Source organism: Numenius arquata, chromosome 8, assembly GCF_964106895.1.
Source record: "Numenius arquata chromosome 8, bNumArq3.hap1.1, whole genome shotgun sequence".
In the NCBI taxonomy this organism is placed as follows: Eukaryota; Metazoa; Chordata; class Aves; order Charadriiformes; family Scolopacidae; genus Numenius; species Numenius arquata.
In genome coordinates this window covers 19,246,425-19,261,658 of record NC_133583.1, presented here as the reverse complement: position 1 = coordinate 19,261,658, position 15,234 = coordinate 19,246,425, and the positions used below count along the sequence as shown (strand labels likewise).

At 52.7% G+C, this 15,234-nt stretch overlaps 1 protein-coding gene across 1 annotated transcript in view; it reads left to right on the top strand.

Moving 5' to 3' along the window:
* Window positions 1-4,272, top strand: part of RBM6 (RNA binding motif protein 6) — a 53,695-nt gene extending 49,423 nt beyond the window's left edge. The window contains exons 19-22 of the mRNA XM_074151503.1: window positions 215-289; window positions 851-948; window positions 2,176-2,287; window positions 4,001-4,272. Of these exons, the coding sequence (XP_074007604.1) occupies window positions 215-289; window positions 851-948; window positions 2,176-2,287; window positions 4,001-4,126 (411 nt within the window). The 3' untranslated portion in view covers window positions 4,127-4,272. The remainder of the gene's footprint in view (window positions 1-214; window positions 290-850; window positions 949-2,175; window positions 2,288-4,000) is intronic.
* The last annotated feature ends 10,962 nt before the right edge of the window (window positions 4,273-15,234 follow it).

The following is a 15,234-nucleotide window of genomic DNA, read 5'->3' as shown; positions in this document are numbered from 1 at the left end:
TTTGAGCTCCTGCTTCTAGGCGGGCCAAACCGCATGCAGGTTAAAATAGGACTGGTTGCCTTCCTTACTGTGGAGAGGACGGCTCCTGGCCTCCGGGGGGGAGCAGGTGGTCTGGCTGCAAGTCCTGTTTTACCTGTACTCCTTACGGGTGGAGCAAATGACCCTGACAGCTTGTATCCTCTGCTGATGCTGGCTTCTGTTTTCTTCCTTCCAGCAAAACCTGGAGATACATATGAAGATCAAACGATCTGAGCAGGAACTGGCATATTTGGAGAAGAGAGAGCGTGAGGTGGGTCTGCGGTGGTCAGCAGACTTCTGGTGGTGGTCCTGCATTAGCGGGGTGATGGTCCCAGGCAGACTCTCCACTTATGGACCTGTATCTGCAGCCTGGGCATCAAATGCCTCCCAGAGAGTCTTTGAACTGTGGGCACACTCTGCATTCAGACCTGTAGGTAGTGCTGTGACTTCTAAGAGACAGTCTCCTTCCTCCCAGAAGGGTCTGTGTGTGGTTCTGTTACCCTGCAAGCCAGTGTTGGGCTTCTGGCTATGTGGGACCCAAATTTCCATCTAAAATGGATGCAGTGTGTGAGCTGCTGCTGCCTGGCCGGGAATGGGAGAGCTGTAACTGCCTGTTGTTCAGAAGGTAGCAGAGCTACCTGGTGCCGTAGCTGGAAGGTTGCAACCACAGGTCTGGGTCAGCCCAATAGATGGCATCAGGACAGAATAAGTGGATTGTGGGTCCTAGAAACATCCAGGATTCATGGGTCCCAACCTGGCTGCAGAGCAGTCTCCTGTGGACTGTTGAATACTTCATAGCTCCCATACTTACTTTGTTCTTTCTGTTATGAAGGGGAGATACAAAGACAAAGGAAATGATCGGAGAGAGAAATTCCAGCAGATGGATTCACCGGAGAGGAAACGACTCAGATACGACCGAGACTCCGAGAGGTAACAGCTGCTCTTGGTTAGATCTCTCTGGGGCTGCTGATGCCAGGGTGGCACATGGTGCTGCTGGCCCGCCGAGGCCAGAATTGACCAGTGTAACAGCCAGACAGACTGAGATTCTTGTGGGTGGAGTTCCCCAAAGCGTGAACCTGTTGTGCTGCAGGACTTCTCCAAGAGGGCAGGAGGCGTGCAGCGCAGGGTGGAAACCAGGGTTTAGGGGAAAGCAGAGAGGAGCTGGATGGGTGAGATGGGAGTTTCAGTGTGCCCGGCCGGGAGCAGAATGCAGCCCGTTCCCATCCACTTCATCCTTAAAGCACTTGCTGTCCTCCTGTCCTGGCATCTAGCCATCGAGAGAAAGAGCAAAGCTGTGTTTCATCTGTTCCACTGACTCAGAGGAACACAAGGAGCTGTTTCCATCTCGCTCAAGAGTAGGCGGAGGAAGAAAGTGCGTGCTGTGCGGAGCTCTCGAAAGGCCTGCCTGCTGCAGGCTCGCGTGTTCCAGTGGGCTGAGGAACTGCCAGGCGTGTGTTGGAGACAACACTGGTTATGTGCCTGTTCCCTTCTGGTACAGCACCTCAGAAGGAGACCTTTCCTCCGTGTCTTGCGGTTTAAAAATCCACATCTTCTCCTTCCTCTGTTTTCCTGGAATAGCTGCGGATAAACTAAAGCAGTTTGTGTGCAGTATTATCAGCAGCCAGAAAGTAGAACTTGCCTGAAAGAAGCTATTTTTGTGCTGAGCGGTTTTCAAAACTATGGGTTTTGGTTAATGGTGTTGGATGAGTAATGACCAGGATGGGGAAAGGGTGTCTGAATCAACACTGCATCTGTTGAGCTCAATGACCACAGCACTGGGAGAAAAGAAAGATCTGACAGAGCAGCAGGGATTAGGCTTCACTTTGTAGCCATTGCTAAAATTCAGGTTAAGAAATGCAAGCACAGAATGCTCCTGGCTTGCTTGTACCGTAAATATTTTGGAGGCTGAGCTCATTTCCTGTGCCCTGGTGCATTTTCCCCTGAGGTGGGACAAGGAGTTACACGGTCAAAGGTGCCTGAGCCCTGCACACAGAATCCACAGGGCTGGTTTCCTTGGACGGTGTGTTTCTTGCAAGCAGCTTGGGTATCCTTCAGGAGAGGCTGGAACGTCAACGCACGTGCCGTTAGCGGAGCTAAAAATCCCTGGCGTGTGTTGGAAGTGTTGCAGAACCGGACGATTGATTCTCTCTTTTGCAGTGACTATGACCCGAGGATTGACAGCAACAACAAAGGGAACCGAGTGTTGCAGTCCACAGGGTGGAAGAAAGGCTTCGGCCACAACCAGCAGGGCACGGCATCGCCACTGGAGGTGAGTCTTCCCTTCCTTTCAAAACACATCACTGGTCCTGCAGCAGGTAATGTCTCCCAAGGCAGCTGGAGGGAGTTTCCAGCCGGAATAGAGTCAGACTGCAAGTCTCGGCGCCCACTTGATGGAATAATATGTGTGCACTAATTAACTTTGCAGGCTGGGAGGGGCTGCAAGTTTGTTGGCAGTGGAAAAAGGTTAGAATTTATATGGATCTGGAGGGGTTGAGAATAGAATAACTGTGAGTAGGGAGGGTGTGAGCGTCTGATTAATTAATACCTGCCCAAAGCCAGGCTGGGGTTTGAGCAGGTCACCAGCTCACTGCTCTGCAGCCACGTGAGCTGGGAGAAAAGGTGAAGCTCCTCCAGGGGGTGTGAACATGGCCAAAGCCACAGGGCACATGGCACTGTTTGTCTACTCTGCTCCTGAGGCTCTCGCTGCCACTCTGGACTCTGGACTTTTGGAGGGGAATACCAGGTTATGTGGTCTGATGAGGAGCAGAGTCTCCATCAGCAAAGGGCTTCAGGGAGAGGCAGGGCTGGGTAGATCTGCCTTGTGGGACAGGATGGACCTTAATTTGCTGCAGAGGGTTTATCTGACAAGTGGCCCAGGGGCAGGTGAGCAGCACCGTGCCCTCATGGCGGCAGGGTTGTTGCCTGTCTGCCGTGGTGTCGGTGCATCGCCGAGGGGCAGGCGGCTCAGCGCAGCTCACGTTGCGACATTGGGCTTGCGGTCAAGTCTATCGCTAAAGGCAAATATTTGAGGCTCGGTGACGTGTGTTTGCTTGAGTCCACACACAGGAGGCGAGATTCCTTCCTCCGGCCAGACGGCAGGAACCAGCCCCAGCTGTTGCTCAGCCCTCAGGGAGAGCTTCCTGTGGCCATAAAACGGGCTTTGTCGAAGAGCTGGCTCCAGCGATGCGCTCTGGGAGGTCTGACCTCCGATCAGGGCTCCCCTGGGCTGGACTGGATGGGGGAGCTGATTGTAAAGCACTGCCCTGGTACAATTCCTATCAAGGCCTCCCAAAAGAGCCCTGGAGATGTGCTTTTTTCCCCGCTTCCAAGCCGTGCAAAGCCATGTGCCTGCTTCAGCCCCACAGGACTTTGATCTCGCGGCCTAATTGATCACATCTCTAATATTCAGATAAGTCAGACTTCAAAGCAAGAGAACCTTTCAGCCTTAGGCCTGCTCTCCTGGGCTAACTCTGGGCAGGTATTACTGAACAATTCAGACGCCGGCTGCAAAAGCCAGTCGTTAAAAACCAGTTGAAATTCGAAATGAGCTACCGGAGCTCACGGGAGAGGAGAGAACAGCTGAGCTTGTGCAAACACGAGCTCAGTGCAGACAGCTCCCCGGGAGCCCGGATCTCTGGCTGGCACGTTCCTTTGCTGTTCCCATCCTCACTCGCTCATGGCCACCTCTCTTCTGCCAGCACTGCTCCTTCTGGCCGCCCGCTCCACCGTACGCTCCTGTTGGTCTCTGCAGCCGATCCCTGTGGTTGGATTCTCACCGGGCATCTGCCGGCTGTGTTTTTGTTGCCCGCAAAGGGACGGTAGTTTCTCCTGAACAGCTTTTGGAGGAACGCAGTGCTCTTGATTTCCCTCCTCTTCCCCATTCACACGGGAGCAGTCAGCTGTCCTGAAGCAGTCCCAGGGGAAGCTTTTTCTTTACTGGCGAGGAGGAGAAATCACTAACACGAGCTGTGTCTGTTTTCAGGCGGAAAATCGGAAGAAGGGCCCTGGGCTGGGTGCCCCGGGGAAGCCCAGCAAGAGACAGTCCAATGAGACCTACCGCGACGCCGTCCGGAGGGTCATGTTTGCCCGCTATAAGGAACTGGAGTGAATGGTGGAGAAAACCCCAACCCTCTCTCTCCCATCTCTGTCTCTCTCTGTGTCATGTTCTCTTGGGGGGTTTGGCTTTTTTTTTTTTGGAATTGTTACAGGTTTTGCTGCTAGAGTTTTTTTTAATAAAACTGAAAATTTGTCAGTGCTTGTCTCTTGCCTAAAATGGCATGTTTTAAAAGCATGTGATGCTTTGGAACAGAGTCCCATCGTGTCTTGCTGTCTGCTGATGAGGTGCCTGGGGCTTGTGGCCATGTCAATGGGGCTGGGACATGGGACAGGTTGTCCTGCAGCGTGTTCCCTGCCAGCTCAGGTGCTCCTGGTGCCCTGTACTCGTGGGTCTGGATGTGACCTGGCAGCAGGGGACAGCCCTGAGGCCTGGGAGGAATTCAGGAGCAGGAGTGACCTGTGTGGGATGCGTACTGGCCATTAGCAAGGACAACTGGGTTCAATTAATAGCAACAGCTTAATGGCTAAAGGTGGTCTAATTAGTGCTGGGTGTCATCTGGGCTTCCCAACCAGGGCAGAGCCTTTCCTTTCCCACCACAGAGCATGAGGAGGGCTGGATCTGGTGGTAGTGGTGTCAGAGACCCTCGTGGTGGACATGGCCATGCTGGTCCAGTGTGTAGTGGCCCACAAAGGACTGTGTTTGTCAGAGGAAAAGCCACCCGGGGGTGCAGAGGCAGCTCCTGGGCAGGGACACATAACTGGGCGGTTTGGCCAAAGCATGATGAAAGCTCCTGTGTGTGTAACCATGGCAGGAACCACGGGTGACAAGGCTGAGCGTGGCCTGTACAGATAAGGACAATGCTAATGGCAGTGGCCGGTGGGAGCAGACAATGTGCCAGATGGGCAGGATGGTGGTGATGGAGCTGTGGTGGCTGGTACCCACCGCTGCTTTCCTGATCGCCCAGCAGAGAGCAGGCCCCAACATCACCTTCAGATATCCCAAAGGAGGGAAAACCAGAGACATGAGGAAACCAAAGACATCAAGATGTGGAGCTGAAGGGCCACCTGACAACTTCTACAGGGACCAAAAGGCCTGTCCAAGCTGCATTTCCTTGTTTCCGACACAAAGAAGTGGGGGGAGGACTTGCTCTCTGGCACCCCAGCCCTTGATGCTGCGCATGGAGGTGGGGAGGACCATTGCGGTGCTGGTGAGTACGTGGGTGTGAGGGGAGGGAATGCATGGGCCATGGGCAACTGCGTCGTTCAGAAAGGGTTTGTAGTAGCCCCCTCCTGCCCCTCCATGCTGGGCCTGGGGCTCTGTGCAAACCAGGGGAGAGGAGCTGCTCGAGAAACTTGCTTTAGAGAAAACCATGTGGAAGTTTGGATGGAGGAAGGGTCACTCTAATGCTTTTGTGTTAAAAAAAAGACACTGGGGGACCACATGCACAACCAGCAGCCAAGGAGCAGCTTGTCTGGGTCTATAGATTGGGAGGGTCTGGGTAATGGTGATAATGGTGCTTTTAATGTGCGTATGGGTGATGACAGTGACCCACAGGACCCGGATAGCTCTTACACTGGAAATAGTGAGGAATTATCCCAAACTAGAGCCTGAGTGAATAATGTGAAATCCCAAGGCATAGCAACCCATCACACTCCTCCTAGTGATCTCCAGACGAGGGTGAAGAAGTTGGAAAAACATGCAGAAGGAGGCCATGCCTGTTCTGGAGATCTGCAGCCTGGGCAGCAGGTCGGGGCTCGGTCCCCACGGGAGTCCTGAGCAGACAGGGAGGGCGATGGGCTCCTGGGGATGAGCTCCCTTGGAGAGAGCAGTCGTGGAGGCGCAAGATCTGGAGGAGCGAACTGCTACTCTCCAGCCTGGAATTATTCACGTGCAAGGTGGGAGAGAAGGGTGACTGCGATGGGAGGTGATTTTCAGCGGCGCTGGAGGGAAGCAGGGAATTTGGGAGCAGATCAGGACCGGCTGTACCGGGCACCCACTCATGCCAAAACCAAGCACCCACAGAGCATCGTTCCCAAACGATGAGACCGGAGGGAGCCTTCACAACCACCAGCTGCAGCAGCCCTTCCTCTGGTTTTATTAATTTGCTAAGTGGGTGCATCCATCTTTGTGAAAACCTGTTAACGACTGACGATACATAATTAATAAGAAGATAATAAAACAGACAAATGTAAGAGCAGCTTCCTTGGGACAGATGGACCTTCACTAAATAATGTATGTTCCTTGGCTTAGCTTTGCCTTCGCTCACTTGCTCGCTGGTAGCCGGCATGATGTGCGGGTGTGAAAGGAGAAGCAACACAGCACTTTCCTTTGTGGGCCAACTGCCAGGGCTCAAGTCAGGGGCAAGAGAGGAGCAGGAACAGACTGCAGGGAAAAGAGGAAAAAAAAATAATAAAGAAAATTCTAATTGCAGGGTGCATCTGTCTCCAATCAAGAGAAATCCTTTTCCTCTCCGTGGAGGTAGATCTACCTCCCATTAGTTATATTAACCCATGGAAATACTAGATTTATTGGCTTCCATTATTTTAAGGACCATAGTAAATGATTATGGGTAATAAGGAATAATTGCTTGTGGCTGAAGGTGTTGGAACAGTTCCGTGTTGCTCACAGAAATGTGGGATTTCAAGGGGATGTGCTGTGTGTGACTTGAAAACCCCACTCACCCGGACTGAAGAGAGGATCCTGGTCCCAGCGCGTGGAAAAGCAAGGTAATCCCTGCATTTGATACTGGCTTAATTCCTCCTCCCCGAGGTAACCCCGTAGGTCCCTCTGTGTACTCCCTGGAGGATGTGTGTGCGTATATGAGGTCTGTACGTATATATACATAGGCGTGATGCCTGCCCATGTTGTGCATCAGCCGGGGGACACACAGGATTGGGGAACGTGGAGGAGCCCTCCACTGGGGTTGGGGAAGGTGACCGGAATGAGGTCATTAACAAACTGGGACAGATAAATAGAAGTTAAAAGCATTAAAAAGAAGCAGCAAGCCAGAAAACGTCATATTCTTTTAGGAAAACAGCAGCATAGGTGGTGATGTAGAAACCCTGACTATTTATCATTGGTACAGCGGTTTCCATGTCTTTAATGTTTTTAAAGGCCAGTCACCTAAAGCTACTGCCTTTATATCTTGTAATTATTTTACATTTCAAAGATTTTTCAGAACTGTGCTAGTGCTGTTGCCACGTACTTCATGTTGCCTTGCGTGCCATCCTGTGGTGATGGGTATGACTGAAGATTACAATTTATTTTCAATTCTTTGGAAGGTCCTGATAAGAGCGTTGGAACAGATCGCAAGGTAAGTGCTGTGGTGGAGCAGCTGATTGGCACGGAGACAGCATTCACAGGAGGAGGACTGGGCTGAGCTGTAGCTGGTACGAATGGAAACGTGTGTGCAAGGAGGCAGGGGGAGAAGAGGCAGAACAAGGGTTTGAAGGGGTGGCCTGTATGGGTAAGGAAGGACACTGCTCCTGGGACACAGTTGCTGGCAGCGTTGAAGCCAGCCTGTGCTTCGGCACAGGGATGTTTTTAGGAACAAGCAACTGGAACCATGAACTTCATGTTGGCCAGGCTGGGGGGAACCAAAGGGGAGGTTAGGTCCACCACCAAGACAGTGGGAGGCCTGGCAGGGCACTTCTACTTGGACCCCTGCCCGGGGAGGTGTCCGTCTGAGTTCCATCAGCCACAAAGGCTGGTGTGTAGGAGGCTGATTCTGACATCTGAGTCTCTGGAGCAAGAGCCACTTGTTTTCCCCCCCACCCTCTGCCAGTGAAAAGCAAGTTAGATAGTCTTTGATTTCCAATATTTATTCATGTTACTATTGATACAACAGTGATTCAGGACCTTGTGAGTGGAACATATTGATGTAAAGAGATGGAGCTGAGCTTTCCAGAAGGAAGAAAACAGCAAGGTGGGATGAGGGAAGAATTTTTAAGGAGGAGGGAGAGAAAGAAGCCAGTGAACGTGCTTCCCTCTGCAGCAGTAGCCTGCTTCAAGGAGAGAAGAGGTGCAGCTGGAAGGAGGATGGGGCTGGGGGCTGCGGCTGCCCCTCTCAGCTCCAGCACAGCCAGGAAAACCTCTTTCCTGGGGTGGCAGAGGGAAGCTGTCCCTCTGCAAGGTGGGAGCAACTTTTCTGCTCTGGGATGAATAAAACAAGTGCTGCTTTATCTCAGTCGTGGCTCTTTCCAGAGTCCATTTCCAAGAGCAGCTCTGGAGTGTGTGAAGGTGGCCCAAAAAGGCAGTCGAGGGGTGGGCACAGGATGAGGGACCTCTCCTCCTGCAGCATAGACCTGGGAGAGCAAAATAACACGTTACTGGGGTGGTGCAGAGACTGAGAGCAGAGGTGGTCACATCTCCCTGACCTGGAAGATCCATTTGCGGACTGTGAAATCCTCTCTGAAACACTTTGCAGGGTTTGGCATAGAAAAATATCCCATCTCTGCATCCCAGGCACACCCACCCCGCCAACAGTGGGATTAAACTCCCAAGTTTTTCCTCCAAAAGAGGAAAAACCTGATGGTCCATGAATGGGGTTTGTACAACTCAGCTGCCAGTGAAATAAAAAAAACCCAGCCCCTGGGGATTTCTTGCCGAATATAACAAGTTCAGCTACTGCTGGACATGACTTGTGCAGGTACGGCTGGACTTGCCACTGAGACAAAGCTCTGCCAGGACACCCCCAAAAGCACTGGGACACCAGCAAGCAGAAGATGAGTGGGCTACAGTTCTTCTACTGGTAAAATCTTCAGGAGCAAATACATTGCAATTAGACATTTTTTACATGTCTTTCAGTCAAATCCACAGGCCTTCTCTTCATCTGAAATGAAAGAGAACAGGAATAAAAATCGGTACGTGCCTCTAGTTAAATATGGGAAGATGCCCGATGAGTATCATGAACAATTTAACTCATTTAATGTTTTAATAGGTACAGGAGTTTAATGTTCAGAGGAGGTTGTTACATTAAAATAGGGGCATGATTTGGGTAAGTTATATATTTCTGCATTTATCCATACACATACAAGAAAGACCATTCTATTCTTTCTTCCTTGCACTGGGGACATTGTGCTTTCAAATGTCAACAAGTATAATCATTGTGAAACTGCACTTCCATAGACTTCCATCCAGTAGCACAAAGACTCAAAGGAAGATGAATGACATTATAGTAAGTCACATAATGACCGGAATAGCCGAGATAAGCACAGACACCAGCCCTTGCCCAAATTCTAAATGGATCTTTATCCCCAGCACATATGGAAGGGGATGTGGTTTGGCCAAGCTGCCGCTGGGGCATGTGTGGGGAAGGGGTGGAACGGGACGAGATGGCACCAGGCTGACACACAGCATCAGCCCTCACTCTTGGTAACACAGCACTGGCCCAGGGAACAAACACCATGAAGAAAAGCTTCCCTACAGCAATGGGCAGCCAAGAGGACGCACACCTCCAACTTGCCCAGAGAGGCTGTAGATGCCACGTCCCTGGCAACAGTCAAGGTCAGGCTGGACGGGGCTCTGAGTGACCTGAACTGGTTGAAGATGTCCCTGCTTGTTGCAGGGGGGTTGGAGCAGATGACTGTTATGGTTTGAGGAACCCACAACAGTTTATTGTCATTTAGACAATTATTCTATCACCCAATGACCCCTCCCCACCTGGGAAGGGGAATCGAGAAAAACAAGGAAACCCACGGGTTGAAATATAAACAGATTTTATAGAACAAGATTAGATAATTAACATTAATAACACTAAAGAACAAGTATTGATCCCTATACCAATATAAAATACACAAGGACTATACCCAGCCCACTCCATCAGCAGGAAGCTGTTCACTCCCAGCAGGGACAGCCAGTGTGGGACACTGCGAGCGTTGTGGCTTCGGGAGGAAGGGAAGGGCTCCGGCACCGGGAAAAGGAGTTCTCAGGATCACAGCCATTAAGGGTGAGAGAGTCATTAATGGTATGAAAGAGGCCTGTTGGTAGCCTGGGGCAAGTGCCTGGGTCTCGCTCCTCCTCATCCCTGCACCTGGCAAGGCTCAAACACACAGAGACCTTGAAACCCACATCCCAGAGTTGGCTGTAAAGTAAATAGTTTCACAAATTTAAACACTAGAGTTTTCTAAAAGTACAGTTTTCCCAAGCATTAGAAGAGGCTTTACTGAAAAGTAAAATTACTGAAAGAGAAATTAATCCTGTGTCACTCAAACCAGGACAGTGACCTTTACAGGTCCCTGCCAACCCAAACTCTTCTACGATTCTATAGCATTTCCAGTCTTGGAGGGGAGATCCGTGACTTGCCTTGATTGTGCTGGCACATACCCAGTGTCCGCTTCTCGCACGGAGGGCTGTCCCCATCCCCAGGAAGCAGAAGTGGATCAGCAGCACAAGGACCATCCCCACTGCCCACAGTGCTGCCCAAACCACTTCTCAGCCCCTCCAGGAGCATGGTTCTGCTCCCTGTAGGGGTTGCTCAGCCCATTTGTGGCCTGGAGGAGGCCAGTCCCATCCAGCTGTTAGAGCACACCTCACCTCCCTGTGGAGTGCTTGGTTGAGCTGCAGGGAAGCTGGGGAACAAGAGCATCACATCCCCGGGGGACAGAGCCCCTCATCCCACACAATGGAAGGATGGGCTGGTCCAGAAACAGCGGAGAGCTGGCTAACAGCCCAAAGCTCACCCTCTGGAGCCACCTCCAGGCGCCACCTTGTAAACACCACTGTTGCAGACCACCTCAGTATACAGGTCCCCTGCTGGAGGACGTCTGTCTGCCTTTGTACGGCTTGGCTTCACGTCACATTATGCTGGGCATGATCTGCAGGGAAGGAGAGGATCAGCCTGAGGAGCTGGAGTGCCTGTGTTGGGGTGCTTTGGATTCCCATGCAGCAGGAGCAGCAGGAGCAGCAAGAGCAGGGTCACCCCAGCACAGGCAGTACCCTCGCCCACTGGGGTGGGGTCTCACCGAGAAGGGTCAGCATGGTGACAGAGACAGGTCCCAGCAGCAAGTTGGTACCAAAGCTGCCTGTACCATTGCTTCAAGTTCCGTCCAGGAGATGGAGCTGCCTACATCAGGCTGAAGTCCATCCAGGAGAGCAGTCCAGACCCAGAACAGACCTACTCGCAGTACAACTTGGGAGGGGGCTCATGGCCCAGGCCTGGGCTTAAATGGAGCCCCTAACCCAACAGGCATCAGGTGGGGGTCCAGGTGAGGCCACTTAGTGTCCCCAGGGCCCTGACACCCTCCCTGGCCCCACTGGGATCTTGGGCAGCTCCCTTGGGCCTTTCCTATTGCTGGGGTTTAGGAGAGGGACCGAGCAGCTCTCCAGGCGTAGGGTGGTTAGGCAGCAAAGTCCCTTTTCACCAAAGCCCTGTTGGGGTGTGCCTGCTCCAGGACATTCATCTGGCTCGGGGGTGCAATTTTGAAACTGATCTCCCGCCTTTCCCCACTTTACTGCGCTTTGGATTGTGTCCTGGAGCAATTCTGGAGAGCTCAGGCTTGGGAGAACGTCAGCTGGATTCCTTTCAGATGAAACCAAATCAAATGCGCTCCAGGAACACACCTCACACTCCCCAGCCGCTGATGGGCGTTTAGACCAGACCGGAGCCTGTCTGGAGTGAAGAAACCCTTATAAATGTATAGTTATATACATTGGGTCCTCGGCTGTGCCTGTCCGCTCCCACTGCGCCGTGCTAGAGCCCAAATCCTCACAGATTTTTCTTTCCATAACATTTTGCTCTTGAGTGCCAGAGTTTTCCTTTCGAAATCCCGCTGCCGGGCAGCAGCGGGACGGTGCCCGGGTGCCTCCGGTCCTCTGCAGTCTGGTTTCCCAATTCACAAGGGAAAAAAAAAAAAAAAAAAAAAAAAAAAGGAGCGATGCGCCCTATGGGGTCCTTCACTATCCCACCCCCATTAGGTGCAGGAATGAAACCTTCCGAGGAAAATCCGAATATTTCCCTATGACTTCACCCAGACCTGGCTAAACCAGCCCACGTACCGCTAGATGGCAACTGCTGATCGCGGATGCCGGGGCCCAGCGCCCCGGGAGCGGAGGGACGGAGGGTTTGCCGGCAGCCTGGACTGCTTTTTTATGAATGAAGGGGCTGCCCCCGGCTGCCTCCAACCTCCCCCCCCCCCGGCTCCTCCCTGCTGCCCTCAGCCTCCAGGTGCTTTGGGTTTGCTAGGGACAAGGCGCTCCTGGAAGCTGCGGGGCTGGCGGCAGGGTGGGAGCATCGCCCCTTGGATCCCGCGGGCTGGTGAGTACCCGAGAGATGGTTTTAATTGTTGTTCATTAGTCTGGCAGCCCAGGCTGGCTTGGGTTTTTCCGCCAGGAGAGCCAACTGGGCCAGCATTCCCAGTGGGAGCAGCTCGGCCCCCGGCAGCTGAACCAGGTCTGACCTGCCATAAGCTTGGCTGCTTCTAGGGTCTGCTTCATCGCATTTTGTATCTCTGTGCAGAACAACCCACGAGTGACTTGTCTTTTCCCAGCTCCTACAGAGAGTGGAGCTTACTCTGCCGCTCAGTTTGCCGTGAAAAGTTTGTGGTAGTAATCTTTTATGGTTATATCTATTCATGCCTTAACTTGGATTCCAGGAGGGTTTATTATTTTATTGCTACGGTAAAGCTCTCTGTCTCCAGAGTGGCTTTTTCTGGGGTTTCTTGACTTAGATGCTCTGCTCTGCTAAGGTTTTAAGAGCCCGAAATCCCACATTGGACAGATTGTCACTAAATGCCTAGCCCGTGCTGGGGACTTTTCCACTGCTCAAAGACAGCTTTGCCAGATTTCCCCCACTCCCCCACAGAAAAGTCAATCATTTGCCTCTAAGCAGTTGTGACCGCCTTGGTCCGAGGAGAAAAAATAGCCTCCCTGGTCCCTGGGGGGAATCATCCCCTTCTCGGGCTTCGTGAAATCTGTCGGGACAGGGAAACTGTGCTTCTTCAACCTCCCTCTCTGCAATGCCTCAGCTCTCAGAAACCTTGGGACGTACAGGCAGAAAAGAAACAGAGCCTGAGAAATGCCGGGTGCTCTCCAAAGGGGTCCTTTAACTAATGATCCTTCTGCTTGGAAGCATTGCAGAGCCTGGGGATGGATGGCCGGGAGTCAGGAGCCTTACACGCCTCCAGCATCCTGAAAGCCATGGGTGGATGTTTCAGTGGGATAGGGTTGTGATACTCAGGGTGAGGGCGGGAGGGAGAAGGCTAAATGTTTGCTTATGTCTAGAAAGAAATAACAAAGCACTTGATGAAACTTAAATGAAGACAAAGAGGGTTATTTCTTCCTATCCTTGAAATAAGACCCCCTCTGGTGTGAATTATGGCCCCTGAAAGCGTGCGGCAGCCGGACAGCCTGGCTGAGGGATGGAGATCTTCAGGAGGAACAGGCAGGGTGTAGCTGGGCTTTGGGAAGCCCCAAGCCCCAGCTTTGCTGCCATGGCTGTGTTGAGTTAAGCAGTTTGTTGCCCGTAAGGAGCCACTGCATTAATCCGGCTGCTGAGCACCGGCATGACATTTTTCAGCTGGAAACCAGCATTTTTCGATGCAGCCCCGTGCCTGAGGGAAGAGGGGAAAGTGCTGCAGGAGAATTGCTGGGAGAACTGCAGCCGTCCCGCAAACATGCCGGCCACGCGACCCGCACGCAAGCCGCGGGGAGCTTTCTCTTTGCCAAGTGGAGCGTGTCCCAGCTTTCCGCCGGCCGGGCCTCGTACAGCCTTCAAAGGGCGGGGGGGTCTGGCAGCCCCCACGGGTCACTGACTCGACACGATGGGTTGCTGTAACGTATGGATTTCTCCCGTGGAGTTAACGGTATCGAAAGCGATAGAGACACAAACACCCTTGTGATTTATGAGCCGGGGATGGGGAAGTCAATCGGAAAGCCAGGGCAGAGATATCAGCTCTATAAGAAATATGGGAAGAATTCATCCCTAATCTAATCTTACCGAATTCCACAAGGATGCAAGACAGGGATCGTTTGCTCCGCTTCCTTAGGTTGAGATTTAAACAGGAAACCCCCAAGGGTGAGAGTTGTTCTCCCAGATACCAAGGCGCTTGTGCGTGGAGGCCGGAGAAGGGGTGCCACGCTCTGAGCCATCTCGCCGGGCTGGGCAAGAGGCGATGCCAGGCTGCGGGGCTGCCAAGCAGCGGAATCCAGCAGCAGCACTGAGCTCAAGCAGAGGGAGCGGGAGCCAAGCCCGGGGTCCTCGGCAGGACTCGCTGCTAAAGATGCTCTTTGCCAAACCAAGCCCTTGAGCCAGCAGGGCTGGCAGATGTTATCGCCGGCCAGGGTTTCTGGCTGCCTCACTCGCTGCTGTGCTCCGTGACACCCTCTCAGGGGCTGTTTATAGAAAGGATGAAGATTTATTGTAAACCTTGGCTCCTGGACTCTTGGAGCTGCCTTTTCCTCCAAGTTTGGTCTATCCCCGCTCCAGCTGGGATCACAGCGAGAGGCGGCTTCGAGAGCACGGGGTAATTAGGTCTTTACAGGCACTCGCTCGTGCGGTTACAAACCTGGTGTTGAAAGCAAAGACAGGGAGATCAGTCAGCTGAGTAACCTCCCGGCCCAGGGGGCAGCTGGGAATGGCTTTTGGATGGGGAATGGGGGACATACCCAATCTCACCTGCCCCCTTTGAGGAGCCCTCCTCTGCTCGGGGTGGCAAGGAGCTCCTGCAGAGGACTGGCTGCAATGGGAAAGAGGGAGAAAACAGCGTTACTTGTTCTGCACCAGGTCTCCAGCTTTGGTCCCCTCCGGTCCCTGTGAGCCACCCATCCCCTCCCCACCTACTTCTCACTTCTGCCCGGCTCACAGGAGCTGGCTCTGCCGCCTCTGACTCTTTTTGCCTGGGGAAACCAAAGCACAGAGTGGCAAAATGACCAGTGCAAGGTTGAAGAGCTGGGCTCCCAGTGCAGGGGACCGAGTTGTTCTGCCTCCCTAAAGACTAGACTATCCCAAATCACAGCCATAAAAGTCCAGCATCTACCTGTAGCTAGATGCCAAGGAATGACAGTGTTTTCGTGGTACCCGAGAGGGACCACTCCGTATTGCTGGCAGAGACAAGCCTTTATTATGCCCCAATATGGGCACTGTAGGAAATTTGGGCTCTGCCATCTTCATACTCAATGGCCCCACGTACCCCCCGATCCACCCCCGGCTCCGCTGTGCCTGC